This window comes from Hemicordylus capensis, chromosome 4 (assembly GCF_027244095.1).
Source record: "Hemicordylus capensis ecotype Gifberg chromosome 4, rHemCap1.1.pri, whole genome shotgun sequence".
Classification (NCBI taxonomy): domain Eukaryota; kingdom Metazoa; phylum Chordata; class Lepidosauria; order Squamata; family Cordylidae; genus Hemicordylus; species Hemicordylus capensis.
Window position 1 is genome coordinate 236,353,748 of NC_069660.1, and position 18,473 is coordinate 236,372,220.

An 18,473-nucleotide genomic window follows, 5' to 3' on the forward strand; every position below is an offset into this window, starting at 1 on the left:
GATGCAGTAGGGAGAGCACAAATCTTCTGTAGAGTAACAGAACCTTAATTTCTTCTCTTCTCAGCCACTTGGACACAAACTATGACTAGCAAGGAAGAGTATGTTGCTAGTTTAACTGCTATACTGGACATAAAGTATTCCATCCTGTGAAGTAGTGTGTAAGCATTTGCAGCTGAGCATGATATACTTTCCCCCAAATAAGAATTCCATTACCAATAGCAGGTGTTGGGTGAGGATTTCGCGATAAGTTGTATTTCAATTCATGCCACTATCCAAGACATCTATAGCTACTTACTTGCCCTTCACAGCTTGCATTCATTACGTGGGAGATGACTGAAGGAGCTGCTAGCTGAGAGATGTTATAAGTATGGGGTGTACTTTTAACTGAAGGGTTAACTGGTTCCTTCAAAAATGTGAAACAGCGCCATGCCGCAGCATTCTGTAATAAAGAGGTTTTTACACTTTAGAAGCAGACCATTACTAGTGTTCCCTAAAGGACCCAATACTGCAGGTTACTGCCCACTGCCAGGGCATGCTAATTGGTTAATATTTCTCTTTGTCAATTAGCAGAAATCCTGGAAATTGCATTAATTGCATAATGTTTAAATTATGTGCATAGGGCTATCCCACACAATATGAAGGATAACCTCATTACTCGTGTGGGTTCCATTCCTCACCTACTACCATAATGACTATGGGGAAAGGGGAATTAGTGGAATTAGCATTACAACTATGGGGAAAGGGGAATTAGTGGAGAGAGAAATACAAAAAACGCAGACCAGAATGGCGGATAAACTTACTGTGGCATGCTCCGCTGGTCCCCCATGTGCCCAGGAATGCCCCCCAAAGCATGAAATGCCTCAAAAAACTGCAGAAAAAGTCTGATTTTGTGAAGCAATGAGCCACAAAATGGTTTTAGACAAAATGGAAGGAGAAAATGACCTCTACGGTCACTTCTGACCCTGTAGGGATTTTGGATATGTGGGTATCTCTATCATATCCACCGATACTGGAAACAGGTGTCTCTTAGACACCCCACAAATATTTATTTATGTAACATATTTTTATACTGCCCAAAACTCACGTCTCTGGGAAATTTACAACAAAACCAACCAACAGAAAAAAGTTAAAACATTAGTTAAAATAAATGACAGCAAAAATTAAGACACCAGTTAAAACAAAGTAAATGATATAGCAAAAGTTATATAAACAATTCAAACCTTAAAACATTTTAAACAGTGTTAAAACTATTAAAACAACATTAAGTTAAAAGCCTGGGGGAATAGATGCGTCTTTAAAGACTTTTTTAAAAGTTGTCAGAGATGGGGAGGCTCTTATTTAAGCAGGGAGCGCGTTCCAAAGCTTTGGGGCAGCGGCAGAGAAGGCCTGTCCCACAGTAGCCACCAAACAAGCCAGTGGCAATTGCAAGTGAACTTTCCCCGATTATCTCAATGGGCGGTGGGGTTCATAAAGAAGAAGACGTTCTCTTAAATACCCAGGGCCCAAGCCGTTTAGGGATCTATAGGTTATAACCAGCACCTTGTATTTTGCCCAGAAACTTATCGGCAGCCAGTGTAGATCTTTCAAAACGGGAGTAATATGGTCGCTCTGAGATGACCCAGAGACCAGCCTGGCTGCTGCATTCTGTACCAATTGTAGTTTCCAGACTACACATAAGGGCAGTCCCATATAGAGCGCATTGCAGTAATCCAGTCTAGAGGTTACCAGCATATGTACCACTGTTCTGAGGTAGTTTATCTCAAGAAACGGACACAGCTGGCATATCAGCCGAAGCTGATAGAAGGCACTTCTGGTCACTACCTCAACCTGGGACTGAGGGGGCTGGGAGTGCGAGGCACTGCTTTGCCATGGCACCACTCCTACCTCTTGGGCAGGTTCCAGATGGTGTCCCTTGGAGACTGTTTTTCTTCAAATTCTGAACTTTTGTATGGTGTCCCTCAGGGCTCTGTATTATCTCCGATGTTGTTTAACATCTACATGAAACTGCTGGTAGAGTTCATCATGAGATTTGGTGCAGGGTGCTATCAGTATGCTAATGACACCCAAATCTATTTCTCCATGTCAACATCATCGAGAGAGGGCATAACCTCCCAAATGCCTGCCTGGAGACGGTAATGGACTGGATGAGGGATAACAAACTGCAGAACTGTGAATAGCAGTTCTGAAAACAACAAGGTTCTCCTGTATTATGAAAAGCAGGGTTCCTATTCACAAGGAGCCCTATATATATTTACAATATATACATGGGCATACACACCATAGAGATATTCAACTGAATGAGCATAGGTCATCTTTCTATGCATGTTTACTCATTCTAGATGAGCAAGGGCTAGGGAATTATAGAAAACACTCAAGTCTTTTTGCAACTCTTAAGGCCTTAATACAAAGCTGAACAACTTTGACCTTCCAACTGTTACTAGACTGCAACTTCCATCATCCCCAACTACTGGCTACTGCAGCTAGGGATGATGTAGTCCAGCAACAGCTGGAGGGCTGAAGTTGTGCAGCCCTGCCAAACAGAAGCAAGCTAACTAAGAACTCTTGGTTTCCCTAGCCCATATAACTTCATTTATATCTAGCTTTGTTCTTTAATGCATAAGATCAAGAGTTGTGTTTATGAGTCAGCAGTGATCCCTGCACCTATAACCTAGGGAAGCTGTGTATTTTTAGAGTGTCATGAATATACACACCATGATTTACAGAGTATTTTCAGGATACACAGGTATTCTGCTGTTATAATTTGCATTCAGCAAAGCTGAAGTCATGTGAAGCTCTTTATCCATGTCATTCACCTCTCCCACATGAACAGTGATGAGTTCAGAACAGCAGTTGCTTAAACACTTTCAGAAATTGAGAATAGCATAAAATATGCTGGATGTCTGGAACTTTAGTGTAGCAGCTGCAGTACTTACTGCATGGATAACAAGTCTGACTGGCACTCTAGCACGAGTCATATTCGTCAGTTTTAGTGGGAGAGCTTTCCAGCTGCCAGATGGCAGATCACCAAAGTCAAGCTGGTTTGTTGTTCCTGCTTCAACCTAATATTTAAAGGAAGAGGGAGGAGAAAAGGAGAACATGCTTTTAAAAAAGTGAACACTGTATCACTGAAACACAGATAAGAGGTTCCAAAGATGGACCTGAGCCAGGGAGATCGACTAGGAAGCACTTTTCAGTTCCTTCCTTGTAAGAGGTTTGTTTACAGTTCTGTATTCTGTAGGTAGAATTTATCAAACAGTCCTTTCAACTGCACTCAGAAATACTAAGTTCTGTAATGTGATTTGTATGTTCAATGACCCATTTTTTTCTACATTCTCCAAGTAGTTACATGAACTTTCAGGTTAATTCCCACTTGGGATTCATTCCCTGTGCAATAGTAATATTGTGGATTGAGTTTTATGTATTCATTCCATCCCCCCACCCAAAATTTTATTTTTAGAGAGGAGCTTAAAGACTGCAGCACACAAGTAGACTTTTGCATAGATAAACAGGTTGCTCACCTATAACTTTTGATGGCCCAGTATCATTCACAACATTAAATGTTAGCAACCCCTGCTAACTTGGCAAAGAGGCACCTTTTTAACATGGTGATTCTCTTTATTTAGCAGGGGGAGAGTAACTGGCCCTATCCATTCCCAGCACAGTACCTCCAGTGACTGTTGCTGGTGTCTATCTTAAGTTTCTTTTTAGATTGTGAGCCCTTTGGGGACAGGGATCCATCTTATTTATTTATTATTTCTCTATGTAAACTGCCCTGAGTCATTTTTTGGAAGGGCGGTATAGAAATCGAATGAATGAATGAACGAACGAACATTGGACTCTGTGCCTACACAGTAGCCACCACAGAAGGATTCAACAGCTCCCTGAAGCACTCTATAGCCACACCCTTGGCACAGCGCATGCTCGGTATCTTTGGCAGCAGAGTGCTGTTTCCTTCAGTTCCTGGATGGACAACATTGAGTTGAAGCTTTGATAGAAGAAACTGATAAGGAAAGAAACTAAGAGCATCCGATGAGCAGGGAGATTGGGTGGGTGTTGTGAATGATACCAGGCCACCAAAACATCAAAAGTTGCAGGTGAGCAACCTGTTTATCTTTGTGGAGGCCCCGTATCATTCCCAACACTGGGCTCCCAAAAGAAAGGGAGCAGGATGAGTCTTCTTAAGGATTGAACATACAAAACCAGCATCAGCTGCAGAGTGGATATCAAGGGTGTAGTGTTTAACAAAGGGTTGCTCAGAAGACCAGGTAGCAGTCGTGCAGATTTCAGTAAAGCTAACTCTGTAGAGCTGAGCAGCTGAAGTGGCCATTGCCCTTGTGGAATGAGCCTCGATTGCAGAAGGCGGAGTAAGACTTTGTTTCTCATAGCCGAATAGAATAGCTTGAACCAACCATTTGGACAACCTCTGCATGGAGATGGGTTGGCCTCTAGTGGGATCCCCAAAAGTCATGAAAAGTCTTTAGTATGGACCATGTAAAACAAAAGAGCTCTTCACATGTCCAAGGAATGCAATGAACATTCAAGGGGCAACTCACGGTTAGAGAAAAAGGTGGGCAAGATAATGTCTTGGTTAATATGAAAATCTGACACTATCTTAGTTAAAAAGGCAGGGTCGGTACACATCGCCACCCTGTTTGGAAAGAAGATAGTATAGGAGACGTCAACTCTTAAGGTGGAAAGCTCACTAACTCTTCTCGCTGTTGTGATAGAGATGATAAATGGAGTCTTGAAGGTAAGCAATTTGAGGAAGGCCAAAGACAAGAATTCAAAAGGGTCTTCTGTGAGTGATAAGAGAACCAAAGAGAGGCTCCAGGGTTCAACAGGTCGCCAAACTGGTGGGAAAAGGTTATTTAGGCCCTTTAGGAAACACTTGCAGTCCGGGTGGGAGAAAAGCAAAGTAGAACCCCAAATAGGGTGAACATAAGAACAGCCCTGCTGGATCAGGCTCAAGGCCCATCTAGTCCAGCATCCTGTTTTGCACAGTGGCCCACCAGATGCCGCTGGAAGCCACAGGTAGGAGTTGAGGGCATGCCCTCTCTCCTGCTGTTACTCCCCTGGTGCATGGTGGAAAGGGCAGACATATGAACTTTTATGGACGAATTAGACCAGGGCTACTGAACTTTGGCCCTCCTGCAGATGTTGGCCTACAATTCCCATGATCCCTGGCTATTGACCACTGTGACTGGGAATTATGGGAGCTCTAGTCCAAACACAGCTTGGGGTCCAAAGTTGAGCAGGCCTGAATTAGACAGACCAGTCTGTTTTATAGAGGCGAACTTGGTGGACAGAAGAGAGGTCAAATCCCTTGGATTGAGCATAAATAGAAAATCTCTTCCATTTACAGCTGTAATTACACCTGGTGGAGGCACTCCTTTCGTGAAGGAAGATATTATCAAAAAGCTCAGCCTCCAAGCAGTCATGTTCAGGGATCTGAGGCTGTGGTGAAGAACCTGACTGTCGCTCTGATAGAGGAGGTCCCGGCAGTGCTGAAGACGACGGTGGGAACCTGAGACAGATGGAAAGAAGAGTAAACCAGGGCTGGCTTGGCCACCACAGGATGAGAACACCACATTTTGTCCTCTGGAGCGAGATTTTGCTCATGAATCTGGAAGGGTGGGGAAAGGTAGAAAAACCTGCCTGTCCAAGGAATCTGGAAAGCATCTCTCGGAGACCCCATCCCCACAGCAACTCTTGAACAATAAAGTAAGCATTTTCTATTCTCCTGGGTGGCAATGTGGTCCATTTGCCGAGTCCCCTATTGATGGGAGAGGAAAGAGAGTGTTTTGTCATGAAGTTCCCAGTCGTGCTGGCAAGTAGTGCCAGTTTCCATGCTGAAGCTGTCTGCTAAGATGTTATCATTATTCTTTATGTGTAGAGCTGGGGGGGAGGGGGGGAGGTAAATTCTGTGGCCAGTGCACCAGTCCCAAATCTGAATGGCGAGATTGCACAGTGACTTGGAGATTGTGCCCCCTCGATGGTTCAAATAAGCTATGGTCATGGTGTTGTCCAGCATTGCCTGGATCGTTTCTCTAGACAAGAGAGGAAGAAATGACTTCAGCGTCAAAAATAATGCCATAAGGCTATGGGGCAGAGACTGCTTTGATCAGCTTCAGCCCAAGAACTTCCACCATCTCAGAGAACTGGATCTGATAGGACTTAGTCTATTCGGCAGGAGAGTCCAAAGGATTGTTTGGGACCTTATCAGGTGGGGTTCCTGAGGGAGTCTCTGTGATAGTAGAATCATTTTCAGATTCAGAGTTCAAGACATAATGCTCATACGAGAGGCGTTTGTCAGGGACCATAGAAGCACCTTGGGGTGAGGAAGGTAGAGCAGGGTTTTCAGGCAGAAGAGGAATACAGAATGGACAGGCAAGTGGAGAAAGTGGAATTGCAGGCTGGGATGGCCGAGGTTTAGGAACAGAAGGATTCATGGGGTGTTTGAAGGGAGAGGTTCCAGAGGCCTGCACTTGAGATGCAGTAAGACACTTTACTTTCTTCAACTTCCACAGACAAAACTCCTCATAATCATAAGGAAGAGAGGGCAAGTGATCATACATTGGGTCCCGAAATCTTCCTAGCCTGAGAATATAGCTGGGGGCAAGGGTGTCTTGAGAGCTCCAGTAATTCAATTTCCTTTGGTAAGGAGAAAGAGCCAGTAATTAGAAGCTAAGTGGTTCCTTCCACTGAGGTGGAAGATGAAAAGGAGAGGCAACAGATGTTGTCTTGGCAGGTGAGGCAGGACTTGCAGAACTCGTCATCAATATCGAGCCCATGCAATGAACATACCTTGAAGGTTGATCCCAACAAAGTCAAAGGAGAATCCAAGATACAATCAAAGTCCAGCATCGGAGGAAAATCCTTCGATGCTGTCAATGTCAATACAAAACTGGTACTGAAGGCTGGTGAAGCCAGAGCAAGAAGGATGAAGGGTTTTGTTGATGATGGACAGCAGCGGCAGCAGAGTTGGACATCGAGCAGGATAAACGGCAGAGATTAATGTCCAAGTTGGAGCAGCAAAGGACGTCGATGTCGCAGTCTCCAGAAAGCTCAATGCTGACGGCGCTGCGGAGGAAAATCTCAACAACTTCAGAAGGTGAATGAATTGCAACGGATGACCTGCACGGCAGAAGGCATCTGCGTCAATGGTATCGAAGAGGGTAATGGACGCTGCAACACAGAAGATCCCATTGACATGGAGGGATGTTCAACAGTTGCCGATGTCAAAGTAAAAGGCAATGTTGAAGCCGGAAGCAAAAATGGTACAGCCGGAGGAGCCGATTTGATCGATGTCGCAGTCAAAGGTGGTGTTGACATTGATGCTGAAGATGCCGGTGATGTTTTGGGGCGTTCTGGGGTCATTGAAGTTTTGGTCTCCTTGTGCTTTCGCTTCTTATGGTCAGACGCTTTGGGGAGATCCACGGCTTCTTAAAAGCACTGGAGGAAAACTCTGATAGAGCCTTACGAATCGAGCTCTACTTCAAAAGCATTGACGTTAGCCAAGTCAAAGGCATTGGGGTTGGCAGGTGCAAGGCGGACTTGTACAGCACAGCCCTTAAACACAACTCCTGACTTGTCTGGGTCTGTTTTGAAAATGAAAGAAATTTCCAAGAGCTGACAATATGGTCCTCTCCTAGGCAAGGAGGCACAAATTGTGTCAGTCAGACAAGGGTAAGTGCTGTGGCATGAGAAACACCCCTTAAAAGGTTTTTCTCGAGTCCATCAGATAGGAGGCAAACAAATCCAAACAAAAGGGGCCAAAAGCTAAATCAGAAACAGTCCAAAAACCCCAAAAGCCACATAATCAATTATGTGGAACCAAGGCCAAAGGAGCGAATCCTTGAGGAAGCATAAAATATGGTGGACGGAAAGAAACGGAAGGAAACAGCACTCTGACGCCAAAGATACTGAGCGTGCTCTGCATGCAAAGGGTGTGGCTACAAAGAGCTTCAAGGAGCTGTAGAATTCTTCCATGGTGGCTACTGCGCAGGCACAGAGCCCAATGTTGAGAATGATACTGGGCCACCACAAAGATGAAATATTAAGAATCCAGCAAGGGCTCCAGTTTGGTGATTCAGCTTTTTTGGAGTAGGAAATTTAAAATTCACATTTTGGTTTTTACTTCTCATCTGACATATAAAAGTATTAGGAAAGATGATGATGATGTAACAACAAGAACAACAACAGGAAAGAAGTACAGATGACAGATACTGAAGATAACTGATTTTCAAATAAACCATTTTTTTCAGCTGCAATTTATTGTAAGGCAATCTGAAAGCTATTCAAAGAGGTGGGGTACCAATACTTTTATAGATAAGTTATATGTGTCTTCTGAAGTTTTTTCATTTTGCCTTCCACTCAACCGTCTAGAGGCATTTTATACACACTTTTTAGTTTTATTTACCATGGATAAATAAATATACTTATTTTGCTCTCAAACATATTTTCTATCCTTCCCTCATATAAATGCTTTTACCTCAAGATTAGGATTTTCAGCCACGGCATTCAAGATTACCCTAGCTGCTAAAGCTTCTGCCTGGACTATGGTATCTGCATCAGAAGAAAATGGCCAAGAAGCAACACTAAGTACACACTGGTAGACTCCAGCTTGACAAGGTAAAAACAGCATTTTTAGTTCCTCTGTAGTACAAGGTCCTATGATAGTTTTGTTCTTAAACAACAAGCATCTCTGTTTCAGAAGCTCCACCTACAAGACAGAAAGTTGTACAAAGTCAAGCAACATATGAAAATATATATGGAAATATTCTAGAATAAACACATTCAACAACTTATGGAAGACTTATGGCTGTGTGTCAGCCACACATCCAAATCCTGCTCTATCCCTCCCCCCACAAAATGCTATGGTAGTGGATAATTGTATTTAATATGGGGCACTAAACTAGACAATAAAGCTGCTTTTTACACACAAATTCATAGCAAGACTAATACATACCTTTTTACCATTAAGCATAACACTAACGAGGCTTATGCTGACCTGTAGCCAGCGGTCTGATGGATTAAGAATACTAAGAACTGTGTGTGATGTCAGTCCCACACAACAGGCATTGGGAAATTTTAGTTCTTCTGGGACTCTCACATGCCCTAGGTAAGAAAGAAAAAAAATCCCATAATTTGACTTGCTCACCATCTAGAGAGCAAGCCCTGAGCAGCATAAAACAGTTACAACTAACATTCTAGTCCACACTAACCTTACAGTCATAGTAATTACAATAAAACTTACTGGGCAATATCCAGTCTAGTCAGCCATGACTTTTGTATACTGCTTTTCAACCAAGTTTGCAAAACAGTTTATATTTGGAGTGGGGGTGAGGGAATCCCCACAGATAATCCACTGCCTGACGTGACTGCATCGTTAGGCCTCATTAGTGCGTCAGTTCTGATTACTCAAGCAATCGGTGACATTATGTTTTTGTGATTTGTGTGCCAATCTGAATAACTCTTTAATTACTGAATTGGGAGTTGGGCACTCCCAGTCTCCAGTTCTTCATTATTCAATTTTGATCATATCAATTCGCTTAATTTGCAGCAGCACATGATTAGGTTTTCTCTGCTTCTTTCCTGACAATTTCAGATAGGATGGTATTCTGTGGACTGTCCTCTCACTCCCACCCACAAGGCAGGCACCTATCTAATTACTTAAGCAACTGGCCTTCTTTATATGGTAACTTGCTAAAGGCTGCCACTAGCGTAACTGCTCGAATGTCAAATGACCTGGAGGAGGGACTCTAGAAAAGAAAGTGTAGTTCACAAGGCCAACAAGCCAGCATTGGGGGTCTGAAATGATGATCTGAGAACTACAGGAAACCTATTGCCAGCATAGAGAACCAGTATGGTGTAGAGATTAGAATGTTGGACTAGGACCAGAGAGACTTGAGTTCAAATCCCCACATAGCCATGAAACTCACTGTGTGACTCTGGTTCAGTCACTTCTCTTTCAGCCTAACCTACCTCACAGGGTTGTTGTGAGGATAAAAAAACCATGTACACTACTCTGGGCTCTTCAGAGGAAGAATGGAATATAATTGTGAAAATATATATATAGTTTTTAGTTCAAGTATCATAGACTCAAGATCAGTGTGCTCTCTAATAGGGATATACAAGAAAAAAAGGGTTAGAGAATGTAGCATTGAGGGACTAATAAAACCTCCTCATATACAAGCAAGTCTACCAATACCTATATTATTTATTTATTTCTAACATATTTGTATACTGCCCAAAACGCAAGTCTCTGGGCGGTTTACAACAAAACAATAAAAACAAGTTAAAAGGTTAACTAACACATTACAACCATTTAAAAAGTGTTAAAACCATTAAAAATAATCAAACTCTGAAAGCAGTATCTAGTTAAAAGCCTGCGTGAACAAATGTGTTTGACTGCCTTTTAAAAAGTTGTCAGAGATGGGGAGGCTCTTATTTCAGCAGGAAGCGCATTCCAAAACCTCAGGGCAGCAATGGAGAAGGCTGGTCCCCGAGTAGCCGCCAGACGAGCCGGTGGCAACTGCAGACTAACCTCTCCTGATGATCTCAATGGGCAGTGTAGTTCATAGCAAAGAAGATGTTCTTTTAAATACCCAAGGCCCAAGCTATTTAGGGCTTTATAGGTTATAACCAGCACCTCATATTTTGCCCGGAATTCTACTGGCAACCAGTGTAGATCTTTTAAGATGAAGTGATATGGTCTGTCCGAGATGACCCAGAGACCAACCTGGCAGTCTCATTCTGGACCAACTGCAGTTTCCAGACTGCATACAAAGGCAGCCCCACACAGAGCACATTGCAGTAGTCAAATCTGGAGGTGACCAGCAGATGTACTATTGTTCTGAGGTCATTTTTCTCAAGAAACGGGTGCAGCTGGCGTATCAGACAAAGCTCACTAAAGGCAACTCTGGCCACTGCCTCAACCTGGGACTCCAGGGAGAAGTCTGTGTAAAGAAGCCTATTAAGCATTTTGCAGATCAGAGCAAATTTCAACAACATGCTTTTAATTTAAGACCTGTAATTGAGGACCAAAGGTCTAGACAACAGAATAATTTAATACAACACTATTAAAGTAAGAGAAAGTATACTTACCAAATCCAAGTGGCATAGATGCCTCACACTTTGATCCTCCAGTATCAACTGCTGGTCCTGTATGTGATGTACTATTAAAGCCCTTCTGGTTGGAAGTAAAATTGCACTGTGAAGTTGTGCCCAACATTCCAGATCTAATTTCTGGACCAAGCGTCATTCCAGTAGCCAGGGAGTTTTGAATGTGACCCACAGGGATAGCAGAATAAAACAGTCCTGCTGGAACACCAAACACTGGAGGACAACCAACATATTGGGGCAAAGCAACATTTGTGTGTGATGGTAAGTTTCCCAGATATTGTTGGGCAAATGGAGTATTTCTAAGGGAACAGCCTGTAAGCAGTGTTGGAATTCCAGAAGATATTGTTGGCATTTCTGGGGCAGCACCATGGGATTTCAAGTTTGCTATATTTTGATTTAATGAAATATAGCTACCTAAACTATTATAGGCAGGCAACATATTTGTAGAAGATAAACCTAGTTCATGGGTTGCATCTGTATAGCCATGCTGTGTTACAGGTATATCAACTTGACCTGGTTCTTTATCATTTCTACAAGTCTGTGCACATTGATCTTCACTTTTTGGTGGAAGCTCTTCAGTTGATTTCTGGTCTTCAGGATTCCTTGTAGGTTCCCCACATACATTTCTTTTTAGTTTCTTATTAAGGTCCTTTTGGCTAGCTGCTGGTCGTGGATACGTGTTACTTTGCAAAGCAATCTTCTTTTCTTTGGAATCCTGTCCCAATAATGATGTTGGACTGGACCGAACTATTGTTGTGCTCAATTCATTGGCACTATTACGCTGAACAAAAAACATAAAATGATCATTAGCATTTTTAATCTAGAAATCTTAATATTAGTAATCATTTGCCAAAAAGGAAGCGTACAGTAATGCATGCAAAGGATCAGTACATCTACTATAAAATAGCAAAAGCAAAGTTAGAAGTGACAAAGGAATTAGGATACTAGGCAACTGTGCTGTAGCAAACAAATTAAACTAGTTTTGCTATAAGTTGAATGAACAATTTATAACATACAAAGCCCCTCTAAGATAAAGAACCATATTCATCAATTCTCCTACACGTCGCGCCGATGTGATTGCCACTAGGAAGGCCGTCTTCAAAGTGACTAGATGGAGGGCACTGTGGCCATCGGCTGAAATGGACGCTCTGTCAGTGCCAATAACACCAGTGACAAACTCCACTGCTCAATTGGTGCCCTTACAGATGGATACAAATTGTTAAGTTCTCTCATGAACCTCTCGCACTCTGGGTGGGAAAACACTGCTGACCCATCCCAACCCCTGTGCTTGGCAGAGATTGCTGTCAAATGTACCTTGATTGACACATTCACCAATCCCTTCAATTTCAGCGCAGCCAGGTACAGCAGGACTTGTTGCACCGTGGCCAGCAAAGGCTTGAATCTGTTAGCGCAAACATAGGCCGCAAAATGCTTCCATTTGCTGGCATAATTCATCCTTGTTGAAAGGCTCCTGTTCAACAGAATGTTCTTTAAAATTTTATTCTCCATGCTTTCATTTGGAGTGTGCAGGCATCGGGATGCAGAACTCTTCCTCGCTCCCTTTGCAACAGATCCGGTGCTTGTGGGAATCTGTGAATGCTGCCTCTTGAGAGCTGGAATAATGGGGCAAACCACGCTTGGCATGGCCACCATGGTGTCAGAAAAATGCAAGTTGCTCTGTCCCACAATATCCGTGCCAGCACCCGGCCTATTACCGGCAACTGAGGAAAGAGATACAGGAGTTCTGTATTCCAGATGTGCTGGAATACACCCCCCAGTGATCCCGGTCCTATGCCAGCATGTGAGCAGTAATTGACACACTTTCTGTTGGCACTTGTTGCAAACAACTCTATTAATGGGGTTCCCCATTTGTTGAATACCTTCACAAGATTTGACTGGTTGACCTCCCATTCGTGCCTTTAGTTGTAGAATGAGACCCGACTGAGGCTGTCGGTTAGGTGATTGTTCATGCCTCTTATGTGGATTGCCACTGGGTAGATGGCATGAACCACGCACCATTTCCATATCTTCTGGGATAGAATACAAAGGGACATGGAGACTGTGCCTCCCTGCCTGTTGAGGAAGGTAATTGCCGATGTGTCGTCCAGCCTCACTTGCACTACATTCCCCTTGAGAATCGACTGAGAAGCTCTTAGTGCTACAAACACAGCCATCAACTCTAAGTAATAGATATGTCATTGAAACTGTGGTTTTGTCCACTGCCCCTGAACACAATGGCCCGCACAATGAGCTCCCCACCCAGTCAGTGATGCATCTGTTGTCACCCATTGGGTTGGCGTTAATGGTGCAAACAAGACTCCCTGTGTTAGGTTGTGTAGCCCTAACCACCACTGAAAGCTCTCTAAAACAGCCTGGGGAATGTGTGAATGCAACCCGACTGTCCACATTGGGCAGGAAGTTGCATAGATACCAGCGCTGCAAAGTTCTCATTCGTAGCTGCGTGTATCGGACTGTTGTAGTACAGGACACTATCAGACCCATCAGGCGCTGTATTTGCAATGCTGGCTGAACCAGGTTACACATAAACTCTTGAATCAGCCGGTGAATTTGTTGGATGCGCTCCAGGGGTAAGTAAGCCCTTTGACTTTGCATGTTGAGGACTGCACCAATGAAATGCAGTCACCTTGCTGGAGTCAGATTCAATTTCTTCCAATTAACATTGATTCCAAGGCCTTCCAGTAACTCTATCATTGTCTGGATCTGACCGATTAGTTGCTGTCTGTCATCGCTGACCAGAAGCCAATCGTCCAAAAAGAGATAGACTATTATCCCCTGTGTCCTTAAGTAGGCAACCACCACAGCCATTACCTTGTTGAATACCCTTGGCGCTGTTGAGAGGCCGAAAGGCAAGACTGTATATTGATATATCTGATCACCTACCATGAACCTGAGATACCTGCGGTGGTTTTCCTGAATGCCCACATGAAAGTAGGCATCCTTTAGATCTAATGTTGCCACCCACGCTCCATGGGCCAAGAATGGCACAATTGCTTGTAGCATTGTCATCCTGAATTTCCTGGTTGTGATATAGTAATTGAGCCCCCTGAGATCCATGATTGCTCCGATTCCGCCATCCTTTTCGGAATCTGAAAATAGCAGGAGTAATATCCTGTCAGTCTGTCCGCCCACTGCACTGGAACTATCTCCTGCTTCTCCAGTAGAACCTTCACCTCTTCCTGGAGTACTGGCGTGGCTCTGATAAACTTCATGCCCGAGTACAGCAGTAGCGCCTTGAACTCTATCGCATAACCTGTTTGTACAATGCACAAGACCCATCGATCTGATGTTATATTGTGCCATGTTTGAGCATGGCTTGCCAGTTTGATGGTATTTCCTGCAACTACAGGACTGATGTTTGGGGTCCTGGGAAATGCTTGTTTGTGCAGTGGGTGGACAATCCCATCAAAAGGACTGCTTAGAATTGTCCTGATTCTGGCGAGCATTATTGCCTTTTGATTTCTAGTTGAATCCTTTAGACCATTCATAGGGCCTGTACTGTCTCCTAAATTCCCTCTTTTCTTTGTATCTGTAGGGCTTTTGACAAAGAAATGAGCGGCCCTTTCACACACCTCCCGGCGCAGATGTTGCCACCATGAAGATGCGTGCTGTGAACTTCGATTTTTTTCAGCGATTCCATTGATGAATCTGTGTTGACATGGAACAGGCCCTTTCCATCAAACACAAGGCTCAACTCTATCTTTCATATCTTCCTGCAGGGATGCTGAGTGGAGCAAAGCATGGTGATACATGCTTACTGCCATGACGATTGTGTGGGACTCAGTTTCAGCCAGATGTTTAAAAGCACTCAACTGTTGCCTCATTATAGCCATCGTCCATTCATAAATGTCACTGAACTTCTGTTGGAATTCCTCTGGCGTCGTGGATGTTGAATCTTGCAAGAGGAAATCCCACAACAAGTGAGTATAGCGGGCCATGCATGCTGCATTATTTATTTATTTATCTGATTTATATGCCACCCTTACAAAAAGGGCTCAGGGCAGTTTACATCAAAATAAAAACAATTAAATACAATTAACAGTTAAACAATTAAAATCATTTAAACATTAAAATCATTAACATCAAAATTATTTAAAACCAACATTAAAAATTCAAAACCATACATCTAATTAAAAGCCTGGGTGAATAAATGTGTCTTCGGTGCCTTTTTAAAAGTTGCCAGAGATTGTGAGGCTCTTATTTAAATAGGGAACACATTCCAAAGTCCAGGAGCAGCAACGGAGAAGACCTGTTCCCAACTAGCCATCAAACAAGTTGGCAGCAACTGCAGATGAACCTCTCCAGATCAGTGTTCCTCAACTTTTTTGGAATCATGGACTAGTAGATTATTCACGCGCAGTTTCCTGAACCAGCCGTTAGTAAGGGGGTCACCCCCCGCACCCTCACCCCCACTCCCAGGCACCCCCCAAAAATTAGCTATTTTAATTGCCAAACTAGAAGTGGTATAGATCTTCCTGCCCATCACATCTATCTTCCTACCCTCCTTATCCACGGGAGTTATATGATGGTGTCCACCATGTGATTTGGAAGCACAATCCACGACCAGAGAATTGGGTACTGGATGGCATAGTAGTAGGTGTTATCCTCATGGATTCTATATAAATTCTCTAATTGCTTTGAAGCAGGGGCTGAGACTTGTAAAGACTCCCATTCCGTCTTGGCAGCTTTGCTAATAGCTGGAATCATTGTCAAAGCCACTGCATGGGATGTCTTGGACTTCGCCATCATATTGTACTAGTATTTTTAAGCCCGTTATGATAACGGGCGCTAGCTTTCTCTCCCGCCTTTAAGTGTTTTTTTTTCTTTTTCTTCCACCTTTCTGCTTGTCTCTCTCTCTCTCTCGGTTGTGGTTTTTTTTTTCATTTTCCCCTCCTCCCTCTGTCCTCCTGCCACCCGCTCACCCGCCCTCCCAGCTTTCCAAAATCCCCTTCCCCGCTCCTCCCCCCAATTGATTACGGGCCAAAAGGGCCCATGAGAAGGCCGTCGCCCCCGCCTATCGCCCACCCAGCTGCCCGAGCCCACCTTACCCACTCCAGCCCGCGATAGTCGGGCGAAGAAAAAAAAAATTATTTGCACAGTGGAAGTGAGGAGCTCAGAAACAGAGCTCCTCTCTGTGCTATGCTGCTGCCCAAACTGCCGCTATGGACGCAAAGGACGCAACATCCTTTGCGTCCATAGCGGCAGTTTGGGCAGCAGCATAGCACAGGGAGGAGCTCTGTTCCTGAGCTCCTCACTTCCACTGTGCAAATAATTTTTTTTTTCTTCGCCCGACTATCGCGGGCTGGAGTGGGTAAGGTGGGCTCGGGCAGCTGGGTGGGCGATAGGCGGGGGCGACGGCCTTCTCATGGGCCCTTTTGGCCCGTAATCAATTGGGGGGAGGAGCGGGGAAGGGGATTTTGGAAAGCTGGGAGGGCGGGTGAGCGGGTGGCGGGAGGACAGGCTTCCCCTGCCGCCTCTTCCCCCCTCAATCACCGGCCGGGCGGTCTCTGGAGGCGCCGCTGCCATCCTCCGCGGCCGGCCCGGGCCCTTCACGGTCGGCTCTGTCCCGTTGGCCTCCATTCCGTCCCCCGTCTCCCCAGCTTGGTTGCTGTCTCTTCTGGGCGAGGCGGCGGCTCTGCCGTCGCCTTGGCCAGTTTCCCCCGCCGGCGCTTCTCCGGCTTCTTCAGGGCGGCCGCTTGTGGCCGTCCAAGATGTCCGCCGGGTGCTGGCGGTCGTGTCTCCCTTGCCCTGTTCTGGGCCTGTGCTTCGCGCAGGCGCATAACAGGGCAGGGAGGCACGAACACACGCTTGGTGGCCGTCCACGGACGGACACCAAGCGTTTTATTAGAGAGGATACCAGGTCCGCAACATCCACATCTGGTGAGGATAGGTCCATACCTAATGCCTCTGCAATATCTCTAATGAGATGGTGGTATGCTTTTAATTCTTTGGTTGGGGATGTTGAGAGCCGTGGAGGCACATCCGACGGTGGGTCCGATCTCCAACTACCCACATCTGAATCTGAAACATCAGACACCTCATCTTCAGCCAAATCATCGTCTGGCAAGGAGAACTCATCTGGACATAGAGAACTAGACTTCCTCTTCCTCTTCCCTGACGGCTTTTTTGGAGGAAGGAAGATAGCAGGCAACAAAACCTGAGAGGGGGATTGCGCTGACTGTAACTGGAGAGCAGGTTCCTGAGGTTCAATAGCACGTACTTCCACAGGCCGTTGAAGTCGCAGTGGCTGTTGCAAATTCCTGTGAGCAGTAGGTTGGGCCTGCTGGGCTTTCCAGTGTAGGTAATCTGCATAGTCATCAGGTAGCAAATGGCAAAACCCACAGGAGTGAGCTGGTAGAGATGGGGGTAAGCATATACCCTGTCTTTCTAACTGCCCTGTCGATGCTGATGCAGCTGAAACAGGGTGCTGCACAGTAGAAAGCACCGGAACGTGCTGCACTCTGAACGGTGATATGGATGGTGTTTTTGGTGGAGGAACGGGCGCATCATCATCCCGTTCAATGTCAAGACCCAGGCTCAAGAAACCATGGAATGTCGACCCAGACGGTGTATTCGATGCCAAGTCCAAGAGATCCTATAGGATAGGAGGCTCTCCGTGATGCTGACCATGTTCCTCAACCAACACCCGGTCAGTTGGTGTTCTGAGTCAAAAGTGACTGTACTGGGCTCCGAGCAGGTGACAGCAGATGGTAGGTTTTCGCTGTTGATACCGACAACTGTTCTGGCGTCATCCCCGTCGACATCCTCAATGTTGATGTTGGAGCAGTAGCTGTCGATTTTGAAGTCTATTGCATAAACTGTTGGCCCGATGTAGGAACTGCAGCTGTCAATGTAGTCAGGCTCGACAGAGCTGCTGTCAACGTCGATGCTGTCGACCACAATGTCTAAATAGCGCCCATGGTTTGTTGCATCGATACCGATGTTGCCTGTGCCACAGGCATTGAGGCAGATTTGTCTGAGTCTCCCTCAAAAATCTGTGTCAACGCTGGCAAGAGAATTCAGTGTTTACTGACCGGCAGCGCAGCAGCCTCATTGGAATCACTCCCAGATTCACAACGGCACTTGTGCTCCTTATGCTTCTTCTCCGAGACATCAATTGGCTTCTTAAAGACCTCATCTCCCAGCTTAGAGTGAACAGCCGTCATGGTTTTAGACTGCTGAAGTGCAGTTCCGCAGTCACTTGGGCTTGCTGCAGACGTCGAAGAAACAGATTTTTTCAATGCCAACTGGGTATCCGACATCAACGACTAACTTGGTCATGGAGTAGGCAGGCAGAGTGCATCATTGTATAATGCTGCCCGAAGGTGAAG

At 44.9% G+C, this 18,473-nt stretch overlaps 1 protein-coding gene across 5 annotated transcripts in view; it reads right to left on the reverse strand.

The window, feature by feature from the left end:
- CEP192 (centrosomal protein 192) overlaps nucleotides 1–18,473 on the reverse strand; it is a 125,842-nt gene that overhangs the window by 42,305 nt on the left and 65,064 nt on the right. For all 5 annotated transcript variants that reach the window (XM_053247460.1, XM_053247461.1, XM_053247462.1 and 2 more), the window contains 5 exons: nucleotides 11,107–11,905; nucleotides 8,969–9,117; nucleotides 8,492–8,722; nucleotides 2,934–3,059; nucleotides 296–439 (listed from right to left, as the gene is read on the reverse strand). In XM_053247460.1, coding sequence (XP_053103435.1) covers nucleotides 296–439; nucleotides 2,934–3,059; nucleotides 8,492–8,722; nucleotides 8,969–9,117; nucleotides 11,107–11,905 — 1,449 coding nt within the window. The remainder of the gene's footprint in view (nucleotides 1–295; nucleotides 440–2,933; nucleotides 3,060–8,491; nucleotides 8,723–8,968; nucleotides 9,118–11,106; nucleotides 11,906–18,473) is intronic.